Genomic DNA, 12,937 nt, shown 5'->3' on the forward strand with positions numbered 1-12,937 from the left:
GCATGTTTTGCATGGCTTAGAGTGATGCACTGAATGAGGAGCGTTCACCTGTTTTATTTCTTTTATTTTCATTTTCTTAGATCCAGGTAGACAGAGGCTAGAAACCTGCAAGGTGTTTCTTTTTGTTGAGGAGGGCCTCATATAACTTGAGTTATAAGTCTAGTTATTTGCAAACAGTGTGGATCTAAAAACAAACAAACAAAAAAGTGGAACAAAACAAAGTATCCAACAAAAGAAATGTTTGGAAACAGAGTCTGTAATCATAGCTCTAAGCTGCTTTCTTAACTCAAACCTTCAGATTTCTGAGGTCTATGATACTAGGACTTGTTTAGGTTCTGCGTGGTCCTTTCCTGCTCTCTTTCCTCATCAGTGATGTTTTCGTCTTGATGCTTCCAGTCACCAGTAAGATCAAACAGTGGAATTTTGAAGGCTTACTGTGAGTGTGCAAGGGTAGAACCTGATTTTTTACCTTATTTTAACAGTTGACAGACACAAGAATGTACCAGGTTAATTCAAACATCAATGAAAAACATGTAATGTTTTAGTTGCTTTCTTTGGTCATGTGCAGAGGGTTAAAACATTGCAATGTAGCAGGTAGAAAATATGCATTTGTCAGGCTGGGAAAAGGTGTTTTTGTTTCAAAGGTGATGATTCACATTCTAGATCATTTCCATGTGTCGTTAATTTTGGATGATAATGTGCTTATATTTTTAAGGCTAAAGCATTTCTTTCTTGTGAATTAATATACAATTTTTAATTATAATGTTCAATTTAAGAATTTCACGCAGGTAGTTTGAAATTTGTTTATTAGATTTGCTTCTGTTTTCTGTGATCTGGAATTAATGGTTTTTTATCATACAACTCATTAGGGTTCTTTACATTCTTCAGCTTTTCATGCTTGTTATATTCTCCTGTCTAAACCATAAAATGGAATACAAGCATTCATTTCTCCTCCCTGATAGGATGAGATGAACGGTTAGAATGCTGGAACAACATTCTGGCTCAAAATTTGGATCTATTTTATGCTGGGATAACATTATTTGGCAAGTTGAGAATCGCTAAGTGGCTGGAACTCAAATACATATTTACTTTGTTAGAATAACTCGGTTAAAAATGCTGAGTATCACCATTAAATTTGATTTGGAAAGCTGTTTTCGTAGAAAAGAGATTTTTCAATGTTGCTTTATTCTACTGTGATATATAACAACTCACGAAAGAGCAGTTTCTGGTTGTTCTTAATTTGGTGGGGTTTTGTTGTTTTTTTTAAGGCTGAATTTCTGTCCCTTTGACACAGTATCTGCGTCTTGGAATATATTTGACAGTGCTATCATGTAAAAATTGAGATTTGATTGATTTTGGAAAAAAATGACATACTTGCATTTTAGTCAGAGGCTAATCAGAAGCAGGAGAGAGACGTGGTTGCAACTGTGGTGTTGCGCTTTTTGGAGCTTCTGTGTGTTGAGAAAATATAAGCAACTTTAGTGCTACAGGGTAATTGTGTGAGCATCTCACAAGAAAACTGAATGCCAAGAACTGGATGTGTGGACTTAGGCCTCACATAGTGATGACATTTCCTAATGCATTACACCTTGACTTTGCAATCTTAAAACTCGTATGTAACACTTGTATAAAGAATATGTATACACTTTTAAGATCAATTCTGCAGTGGTTTTCAGTACTGCTTATCAAGTACACCAGGCATTTCTCAGCATGTATGGTTTAGCACCAGAAAAGGTTCTTTCAGTGTGGGGACGGTTTTAAAAAATCTCAAGTAGTCTGACTCTGAATGCCTGATGTTGGTTTTTTTAAGTATAATAATGTACAATATTGGCTGAATCTTTAGACACAAAAATATGTGAAAGTTTTAATTACTAGTGTAAACTATCGTAATGTAATGCAGAGTAAATTCCTCATGGTTTGCTTTGTGAGTGCAAACTCCTGAAACAGTGGAGTACAGTCTGTAGCTTTTGGTTAGTTACCAACCTTATGAATGTTTGAAATGGCTTCTGCTTGCCAAGTCCAAGTATTCCTGCCTGGTTATGTAACACATTCCACAGCATTAATTTTCAGCAAATTTGTGGTAGAACTATGTCTGTCCTTGTAAGTGCCTTTTTGCCTCTATTTTAACTGTAAGTGTACCTAACTAGTGGCATTATGCCTTCTGTAAAGATAAAGGTTTCTGTTTTTCATCTTCTAGATCACTGTATGCAGAGTTTGTTTACCTTAAGTAGTGCTCTGTTGCTTTCTGTAGCAAGAAGAGAGTGTTCTCCAGTTAACTATTTGAGAACTTCAGAAAAATGTTAGATGGATATTGCTATTTCACTATAAATATGTTCTTGCTCATAAAATTGCACGTGGCAACTAATTAACTGAAAATTTTGAATATTTTTTTTCTTTCATTTGAAGGAAGCTTCTGTGCTGTTCTGAAAGAGTCGGTTGCAGACTTAACTGTACCAGATAGCCAGATCGATGCCTCCACATTCTTGCTTCCACCCCTTTGTCACAAAGATGATCTCCTTTTACTTGGTCCCTTACTGCAAGAGACTGACCACCGATTTATTGAAGAGCAGGTATTTCTTGGCCTAATACGCTGGTGTTACTGTGTTCTCATTCAGTTCTAATTATTTAGGTCAGTGCTGGTTATGACTTGGTTACTTATATCTTGCAGCTCCTTTTAGGTAACAGCGTAGCTGGAGGCAGCCTGGAGTATGACCCTTACTCAATATATGAGAAAGTTGCAAAGCGTGATTCAATACCTAAACCACTACCTCCTGTATTGTCTGTTGTCAGTGCAGCAACTCGTCTTTTTGGAGTTATTTTTTCCCATATAGGAGAAACTCACAGGTAAAGTAGTAATTTTAACTGTTCGGGAATTTGGGAGATGCTAAAAAATGGTCAGTGTGCTTGAGATTGAATACCGAAGAAATTTCTGAAAAAATGAGTGAATTATGAAAGTAGATTTTGTCAACTATGTGATTAACATTATTCAGACTAGAAAACGGTTAGACTTTCTGTTTAAAGTTGCTCACAATACAAAGGCACATCCAGTAAGAGTTTACTGTCATCATAATAAATTCTGTTGACTGAGAAAAATATTTGTTTTGTTTTCAAAGCCCGAACAATAAAAAAAATAACATTACACAATTATTACAGTACAATACCTAATTACTAAACATTTTGAAACAAACAAGGGAAAAAGGTAAGAAGTCGCAGCAAAATTTAACCCTTTGACTGCCTCATTCTGCATAAAAAGTGAATGGAGAGAAACGAGTATATGTGTCTTCATACAGTTCTGTAAAGGCTGAAGGAATTAGAAGGAGAAGGATGAAGAAGTCTGAAAGGAATTAGATAATTCTCTTGGGTTTTGTGTGTCTGTATATGTCTTCCCACTGCCCACATGGCATTTTGATTGCCACATAAGCATGCCAATTGCAGAGGCAAGAAATTCATCAACATTTTTGCATGCTGGTGCTTATTCCTCATGCTGTTGGTAATTTTCTTGAATGTAGCATCAGACCAAATAAATTATTTTTTAATTAAATGTACCTTGGTATTTTTAAAGCCAATTGTAGTTAATCCTCAAATCACAATCCCTGTAGGTGAAGATGGTTTTGTAATTTCCTGTAAGGGATGAGTGTTCAGCATGTGAGTCCTGAGTCTTGATGTCTTCACTGCTTAGATTGGCTACTCTGTCACTGTATGGAGTTTTGTTTAGTGTAATCCCAAGGCAGTTGTTTTTATACATGCATACCTGCCAGTAAAATTGCCCCATGCTTTGTATTATGTTTTTCTTATTTCCATCTTCATTCTCTCATGAGTAACTACTTTCCCCCTCCCCCGAGTTTGTCTGTGCTTTTTACCCCTCTTGTCATCAGGTTGCTGGTTGTTCTTCACCCATTTCTCAATACCTGAATTATTTGCTGCATATAACTAGATTTTTTTTTCTTTTTTTTGACGACTCCTTTCTCAATTATAAGGCAGAATATATCATTCCCATATACAGTACCTTTTAATAGTATGTCTCATGTTACTTAAGTATCAGCAATTATATGCAAACATATAAGTTATAAGAGTTATAAGGGAACAAAAGTAAAAAGCTCATGAACTTAGAGTATGATCATGTAATAGAGAATATTAAAAAAAAAAAAAGTAATAGGATGCCAGTTGAAGGAAAAGGCTCGAGACTTAAAATATTTGTTCCAACTGTTTCTCTATACAATATAGGCTTTGATATGTGTTATAAAGTAAAAAGGCAGATTGATTTTCCTTCACTTCTTAATTCTGTGATTTTTTTTTCTCTTTTTGTTTAAGGCTCCAGGTGTTAGAACAGTTGTTGAATTCCATAAAGCAAACAAAAGGATCACGGCAACAAATAGTACAATTAAACGTTGTGTCAGCCTTTTCTACTTCCTTGAAGGTAAATCTTTGTTTCTCTCCATTGTTTGTCTTCCACTTTCCCAGCCAAAAATGTTGATTCTGTTACTAAAACATGGCATCCTTTGGTTCAGGTGTGTCTTTGTAGATGTCGTTTTCATTAATCATCTAGGTAAAAATCAGTCCTACTGTTTTCTGCGGCGATATTTGTAATGTCATATTCCTGAAGTGCTGAATAGTCACAGTTAAATTTTTTCAATTTTTAACATTAAAGGGTGATAAAAAACTTTTTTAGCACACTATAGTATATTACAATCTATACTAGTGTAATTCCAATAGGAAATAGATGGAAAAATTCTGTTAGCATCATTTCTGTTTGTTTCACTGTTTCTTTCATATTTCATACTGTAGAGGTAAAGACAAGTAAAGATGAGTAAAAATCATCTCATTGCTATCAGCTGTTCTTTGCTTTTCCCTGATGCTTTATGTGTGTTTTCCTCTATTCATGTGCAGTTGTCATTCTTTCCTCCTTAGATATTCTTCAAAATAAGACAAATGTTTTCATAATAGGCAAGACCTCTCATTATACAGTATTAGTATTTCTGGCATATTTAGTATGCAATTCAACTGCTTTAGATTTTGCTCATACTCTTTTTTTTTTTTTGGACTGGGATTTTTTTTATTTCCTTTGTGTCATTATTCTGTTGTCACTATTTTTCTTCTCGATGTTTCCTGAATTTTTGTTGGGGTGTTGGTTTACTGTGTTCTTCTACAATTTATCCATTATTTTTTAAAATCTGTATGTTGATAGTATAATGTTGTGATATGATGCTTGCTTATCTGGAGTTAGACTTCTAACTCTAAAACAGCAAATCAAAATTAAGGGACTCCTCAGATGAGAGGGAAATAAAATTCAATTCCTTCTGCAGATCTTGAAATTTTTTCATGACTGACAGAAAAACACATTTTGATTACTGTACTGCCTTGAAGTTTAATATATTTACTGTCTATTTTTAGCACTTGGCCAACTGCAAAGGAAGTTTAGGTCCAGAAGAAGTTAAAAGGTCTGCTGTTACATTGGTAATGGGTGCCTTGGAAAGCAATAATCCCCTTCTAAGGTGTGCTGCTGCAGAATGTTGGGCCAGGTTGGCACAGGTGGTTTCTGACAGTGCCTTCACTGCTGGATTAGCACAAGTTAGTTTTGACAAGTAAGTTCAAAAAAGTACAGTAAATTACTCGTTGAGTTTTTAAAAACACTTGAAATATACCTGGGCCCCAGTATGATGATAATTAAAAGAATAGTCACAAAAGCTGTATGCCTTTTTAAATCTGATGTCACTTGAGAAATTAACAGGAAAAAGCATTGCCTTGTTTCTGCATATAGCTCTTAGTTTTACTATTTAAGATGATTGTCTAAGTAAGCACATAGACTTGCAAATGAATTAGATGGGCTGCTGTTCTAATGACATTGTTTAAGTATATCTAAAAATATTTTTGCTACTTCTTTCAGGTGATAGATGATAAACTTAGAATTTCTGCAATATAACCATGTCTAATAAAATACTATGCTGATTATGTATTACAATTTCCATTTGTAGATGTGCTTATTGCATAGTATCAGTTTTAGATATCACATTAACAGCTTTCTTTCCTTATAATTACTAGGCTAAAATCTGCTAGAGATGTGGTGTCAAGAACGGGCCATTCTTTGGCTCTGGGATGTCTGTATAGATACTTAGGAGGAATAGGTTCTACTCAGCACCTGAATGCATGTGTTGGAATCCTTTATACCTTATCTCAGGACAGTACTTCTCCTGATGTACAGGTACACTTATCTAAAAACGTTCTCTTACAAATTAATTGATTTACAATTTAAAGTAAAAGTTCTTTTCTTGTAAGAATAACACTTCACAATTTGTTAGATATAACTAACAGGTGATGGCTGGAGCAGCAATAAAAACTGTAGCCCAGGCTCAAAATCTACCTTCCAAGCAAGAGCTATGATGAGAAACAAGAGGTTCTTTTTTCAAGATCAATGAGGATCATAAGGCTAAAATATGCTGGCTTCAGAGATGTTTTAGGAATTGATTAATTTCATGTTTACCTCTATCTTGACCTTGAGATGGTACCTGGTTTTTCTGTTCTTGTTGGTTTTGGTCTCTGCTATGATGTATGCTTCACAGCATTTTTCCATGAGGGATTACATAGTAAATAATGGATTTGTAGCTTGAATGACACAGAACTTGGTCAAGATAGTTCCTTGAATAAAGCAAGATGTTTTGAAGATTATTCCTGTCTAAAACTATCTATTAAAATAGCTTTAAGAGACATTGAGTGTATTGCATGTGATCATCTAAATTCCAATTAAAGAATTATTTTAAGCCTTATCTACATTATCTTTACTTAGAGAAGCACCGTATGCTGGCATGAAACAGATGTGGCTATTGGTGCAAAATAATCAAGACAAAAAAAACAAACCATGTTTTAGTCACTCTTGTAATATTTTTGGTAATTCTGTTGTTCTTGCACATGGGACTCTAAGACATTTTACAAACAATGTGTTTGAGGAATAATAACATTAATTTAACCTGCCATTAATTTATTTTTTAGAAATGAAGAATGACAATTTTTTAAAACAGTTCTTTAATTGCAGAACAAAGTTCCTCATGAAATATTCAAAATGGCTTACTAAGCACCTGGTTCTTAAAAGTGCTTTCTAAAACGTCTCCATTTGTCCCTTGGGAAACTATAAGGACAACCTTTTTATCACACAAACTGAATTTCTTTGCACTGTCAATTTTTAAAAGATGTTATGTTTATTCTGTCCTATAGGCATAACATGGTTGCTTCTTTTATTTTACAGGCATGGGCACTACACTCTCTGTCATTGATAGTAGATTTAGCTGGCCCCTTGTATCATGTGCATGTGGAACCTACCTTATCTCTCATTCTCATGTTGTTGTTGACTGTGCCTCCTACCTACACTGAAGTTCACCAAAGCCTTGGTCGCTGTTTAAATGCACTGATTACCACGCTGGGCCCTGAGTTGCAAGGTATGGATTATACAATATTGCCAGTCTCTTTTGGTTTAAGCATCAAAATTATGAAACATTGTTTGAATGTGCAATTCAAATTTAATAAGCAAATAAGCATCTGTTAAGTTTTTTCCTTGTTGCAATTCAGCAGCATGGACCATGAGTTTATGCAGTCAAGATGATATGGCTGCTGGTTTTCCAAAAATAATGTTTCTTTTTGACATCTTTTCTTTAATCTGAAATGGTTCTCCAAGCCTTGCATTGGGCTGATAATTCTTACACGTAGCATGAAAACATAAGGTATTACAACTTAAAAAGTTTGGTGCCAGTCTGTCTTAGCTATGATGCAGGCATGTAAAATTTGGCCACCTAAAATGATGCATCAAGTTTTATTTACCTGAACACTGAAATTTCCACAGAGCAATAAGATTCATTGATATCAGAGTATAACAGATAGATACACACAGTATTCTTCAAGAGGATGAGAGTTACGGGTAGCTTGGGGAAAAGATAGGTTATGTTTAGAAAGAAAAGTTTTTTTTAAAGAACAAACAAGCTAACGTTTTTTCTTCTGAATATAGGCAGCAGTGCGACAGTTTCAGCCTTAAGAACTTCCTGTCTCCTGGGCTGTGCAGTGATGCAAGATAATCCTGACTGCCTTGTTCAGGCTCAAGCCATCTCTTGTCTTCAGCAGCTTCACATGTTTGCTCCCCGACATGTCAACTTGTCTAACCTTGTAAGCTGCCTATGTGTGAGTATATGTTTACTAGTCTATATCAATACAATACTAGCTGTATTTTAAAATATTGTGTTCAGAAATGCTTAAAAAATGCAGATGGTTCTTTAACCAGTGTAAGTGATCATTATGTGGTGGGGGGGTATTCCTTTAGGCAAGTATTCTCCATGGTTTTGGTTATTTTCTCAGTTTCTGTTTCCCTTTATAAGAGAGCACACTGTAAAAAATCTTGTCCTTCTGAACGACTTGAAAGTGTGTTCTGCTGCTCTTAATCAGGCCAGTTGTCTGTTAGAACATACTATCCATTACAGTTTTGTGCTGGATTTTACCAGCTATTTTAGCTGGCCAAAATTCTTCCTCAGTTGCATTTATGTCTTAGGTAAAGGAATAAAAATGAAAAAAAAAAACAGGAGGAAGAAGAAACAAAAAACAGTGTGTATACTAACTATTGAGGATTGGTTTTGTTTGTTTTTTCATGACGGTGAAAAATTGTAGATTTCTCTGTTTTGTCATGTCTTTAGTACTAATGATTTAGAGTACTAACTTCTTGGTAGCCAGTATAAAACTTTCTGACACTTACATAAGTAATAGTCTGAAATGAGGTCTTCAGAAAAAAAAACTTTTTCAGCCCTGTTTGACAAAGAGGGGGGTTCTTTTGCTTGCTGTTTTTTGTTTGTTTTCCCAGAGTATCTCTCTCTTTGAGTAGCTCCCAGACACTTAGTTCTATCAAGAAAATAACAATAATTTTCTGGTAGTTATTAGCCTTTGTGTCTTTTTAGGGGCTAGGGTTCTGTTTGTTTGTTTTTAAGTAAAACTCTGTCTAGTCTCCCTGTAAATCAGAGGAGAACAAAATAAAGACAAAGTGTATGTGTGTTTGTTTATTTTAGATCTGTTGTCTATCTTAGCTCTTATTCAGATCTTCCCCTGGGTAATGCTTGTATATCAATTCCAACCATATATTGGCTTTGTATCAAATTTAGATACCTTCCATTTATCTTCATTCCATTTGTCTACAAAGATGATTGTGGGAGCCAGGAAAAATTGAAGGACAAGCTCTTTCAGCTTCATATCGTCATAGGCGTATATATACTAGTTGCAGAGCTGGAACTCATCTAAGTGCTCTTTCTTCTACCATGCATCAGCTACAATTTTCTCTTCTCTAGGCAAAACACGTTTTTTCTTACACTGATAGAGTTGAAACAAATCAAGTGAGTCACTCTCTTGCACAGAGGATGTGTTTAGCACTTGGGATCATTTGAAAGTCCATGGAGTTTACAGTCTGCTTTCATGCACAATATGATCTCTCTAACTAATACCAAGTAGCTATGAATAAATAGGAAGTCACGATGAAGTCTTTTTGTCTATATGATGTTATCGATTTTTATTATTTTTAGGAATTATCTCAACTACTTCCTAAAATACCTTATGAACTTTAAAATAATAATAAATTAAGAAGCATACTTCATGGCTTTGGTATATGTGTTTGTGCATCTATACACACTTGCGTCTTCGTCCTCAGAAACTATTATGAGCTTCACAGAAGAGGACTCCACCAAAGTCAGGGGCCTTACATGATTGAATTTTGCTCATGGTAAAGAACTTCTTATAAAAATAAGGCCAGTGTTGCTGATATCCAGGACATGTCAATATGTCACTCGTGAGTGTCATAAACGGAGATGATTTGAATGTGTGCTTTGCAGTTCAGTGAGAAGATAGTTGCACAAGCAGACGTATTTGCAAAATTCACCATGCATCCACATAGTTTCCACCTTCTACCTCACCATCTCGGTAGGGAAGCAGAGTAAGCCACTGGTTGGCCCTCGACTGCACTTGGTATGCAGGGTGACTTTCAGCAAGTCGTTCTCCATGAGTTTAAATTTTTATATGCGGTAACCAAAGTGTGACATTCCTCCTTGGCAAGGCATTTTCAAGTCTTAAGAAGTAAAGTATAAAAGTTGGGCGTGAGATACTGTGGATATTCATCACTGCACTCGTTATTTAAGGCAGAAAAACAGAGAGGCAAAGAATCTGTTGTCAGATAAGTGATCTTTGAACTTTCCTCTCTACCCTCTTCCTCCAAGGTTTGCAGAAAATTTCTGTCTTCCAACTTACTTTTTAAGTTCTGAAATAGACATTCTCTTTATATTATTTATTTATTTATAAATGTAGCATTAGGAATGTTAACACAATTGCAGCTGCAAAGTACCTCCTCCACCCACTAGAGGATGACATGGGCTCAGGTCCCCACAGAATTTCGACCATTATGCTAGCACTGACGAAACATGGCTCAGGCAACAGCTTCACCAGTTCGGTTCTTTATTCATTTATTACATTAGTTAGTTATTTTATCATGTACGTGTGCATGTCTTTATCTAGTTTCCCTTCTCCAGCTTCTTGAAGTATTCCTTGTTTGGATCTTTTGCACTGGGCTTGGCATCTAACAGGTGCATATCCTGTCAGTTAAATTCTTGGCTCCAGCAGAATAGAAATCATATCTTTCAGTCATGTCTAACGTTAGCTCTAAAGTTAGCTTTTGTAAGCACAGCCTTCTAGGGAGTTTATCTGTGGAAGTGTACGATGCAGTGAACACTCCAGTTTTCAGCTGCAAGATATTCAAGACATTTTGCAACAAAATAAACATACAGTGTCATTAAATATGTTCTGATGTTGTCTTGGTACTATTTATTTTAAGTACTAATTTTAAGGGCAGCTGGCTTGCGATTTAACTTTGTTCATAAATGTAAGATAAACTAAACAAATACATTTTCTGGTATGTTTGAGATAGCATTCTGAACTTTAATGTATACTGAATTTACATGTAGTGGTCTCCTTGTGTGGTTGGTATCACTGTGATATTTATATTTTTGGTTTTGTCTTGACTGGTTTGTCATTTGTTTTTGTGCAGGAGATCTTGTTGGATAATTCTGTGTTGGTAGGTCCCCGTGCCTTGTTAATCCTGAACTTTAGCAGTTTGCAGTGTTGTTTTTATTTCATGTTTTATCTCTTCCTCTTAACCATTTTAATGTAATTTCTTTTAGCATGTCAAGTGACATTTGATTGCCATCCTAACCAGACCCTTCCTAACTTTCTGCAGAAGGCACACACATTTCATTTATGTGCTTAGTTAGGTATCATTTTAATCTTACCATGTCCAGTGCAGAAAGGGAACTATTTGTTCATTTAAGTTTGTATGTGGTGCTTGCATTTTTGTGTCTCTTGTTTAGTTGTGTCCCCTACTGAGAACATGGGAAAATGAGAGAGATGAAAAATGTGCATCTTGCCTTGTCCCGTAGCTTGAATCAGATCCTCTCTTTTTTTTCCCCCCTTTTAAAAATGAGCATGCAATTTATGCACGTCCAACTTGCAATAGAATGTGTAGCTTGCTTGCATAAATGTTGCATTAAAAGCCTCATTTTTTGTTTGTGAAGTTTCAGTTGAAGTATCTTGCAGAAATGCTTACTGAGTCAAGTTACTTTTCTTTTAGAAGAATTATGTAGAGAGTGTATCTTTGTGTGCACTGAATATATAATTCCGAATATCGTAGGTTCATGTGCATGTACAAAAATTCGGAAGATGCTGCTTAGTTTTACTAACATAACAAAGCTGAAATTTTTATCACTTATTCTTTGTGTTCTTAAGTTGTTATTTTTAACTATGTTAACTAACTGATAAAGATTAGTTATTTTGATTAACATACATTGACCTCTTGCTGACAAATGAGGAGCATGACCTTACCACGAGGTTTCCCTGCAGCAGACACTCAGCTCTGTCTATTTTAGTTAAAGGATGGTGACAGCTCCTTTGTGCACCAAAGGGTACACAATTGCTTACTTGCAATGGATAACTTTTTTGATGATAACTTAAGCTTAAATTAGAATTTTCATGAATATTGGTGTAGCTGTCCTGCCTGACCACGCATGTGGTTCATTTATCTTTGGGATCCCTTTCAGAATGTTCTTAAAACTGAAGTCAAGCAAATTAAAAATCAAAATGGTCTGACAAAGAAACTTGAGGCAATGGGTATGGTGGGGGTTTCTTTGTTTGTTTGCTTTTGTTTTGTGGAGGTGATTTTTTTCCCCCTTTTTAAGGGGTTTTGCTTGTTCCTGTGATAGTGAATCTATCATATGTTTTTCAGTATTTAAAAAAAAAAAAAAACCACTGTCTTGGTGATGCTAAAATACGATGACACCATAAAATTTTTGCTGGAAACTGCTCAGGAGAGCTGATTTGTCATAGTGTGATACGTTTACCAGTAACTCTCTCCCTTCCTCTCACCTTCTCTAAAACAGTATGATGTAATCTGACAGTATAATAATTTTTTGCAAAGAAATTGCAGCAGTGTTCTTTAACCTTTCTTATAAACTTCCTTTTATGCATGGAATTCAGATTTACTAAAGCCTGGTTGATTGTCTCACCCTTTTGATTACATTGGTATTTCCCTATTTACATGTGACAATGATTTGAGTATATTTCTCTTGCACTGAGTTTTTAAGTCCATTTCATATACTCTGTAGGCAAGGAATAGCCTTATGCATTCAGACCACAATTTAGCTGTCCTTGAAGTTAACGGGGCCTTTCTACTGATACCGGTGGGAATTGGATCTGGCCCAAAACCAGTCTTGTAAATTACTTTTAGTGACAAAATATTAAAAGCACTGATATGTTAAAACTGAATATAGGAGTTGCAAAATCATTTTGAGTTAGAAAAAAAAAAGCTAAGAAAAATTAGCATCAATTCCATGCTTACTGACTTCACAGATTTTTGTAATTGCAATTATGGAATAATTCAGAA

At 35.2% G+C, this 12,937-nt stretch overlaps 1 protein-coding gene across 14 annotated transcripts in view; it reads left to right on the forward strand.

The window, feature by feature from the left end:
- HEATR5A (HEAT repeat containing 5A) overlaps positions 1-12,937 on the forward strand; it is a 64,562-nt gene that overhangs the window by 33,500 nt on the left and 18,125 nt on the right. For 10 of the 14 annotated variants that reach the window (XM_066997237.1, XM_066997239.1, XM_066997238.1 and 7 more), the window contains 8 exons: positions 2,407-2,570; positions 2,669-2,844; positions 4,312-4,417; positions 5,392-5,582; positions 6,040-6,199; positions 7,238-7,427; positions 7,991-8,160; positions 11,051-11,077. In XM_066997237.1, coding sequence (XP_066853338.1) covers positions 2,407-2,570; positions 2,669-2,844; positions 4,312-4,417; positions 5,392-5,582; positions 6,040-6,199; positions 7,238-7,427; positions 7,991-8,160; positions 11,051-11,077 — 1,184 coding nt within the window. The remainder of the gene's footprint in view (positions 1-2,406; positions 2,571-2,668; positions 2,845-4,311; positions 4,418-5,391; positions 5,583-6,039; positions 6,200-7,237; positions 7,428-7,990; positions 8,161-11,050; positions 11,078-12,937) is intronic. The other 4 variants (XM_066997240.1, XM_066997241.1, XM_066997242.1 and 1 more) reach the window with 2 other exon arrangements.

This window comes from Anser cygnoides, chromosome 5 (genome assembly GCF_040182565.1).
Source record: "Anser cygnoides isolate HZ-2024a breed goose chromosome 5, Taihu_goose_T2T_genome, whole genome shotgun sequence".
NCBI classification, from domain to species: domain Eukaryota; kingdom Metazoa; phylum Chordata; class Aves; order Anseriformes; family Anatidae; genus Anser; species Anser cygnoides.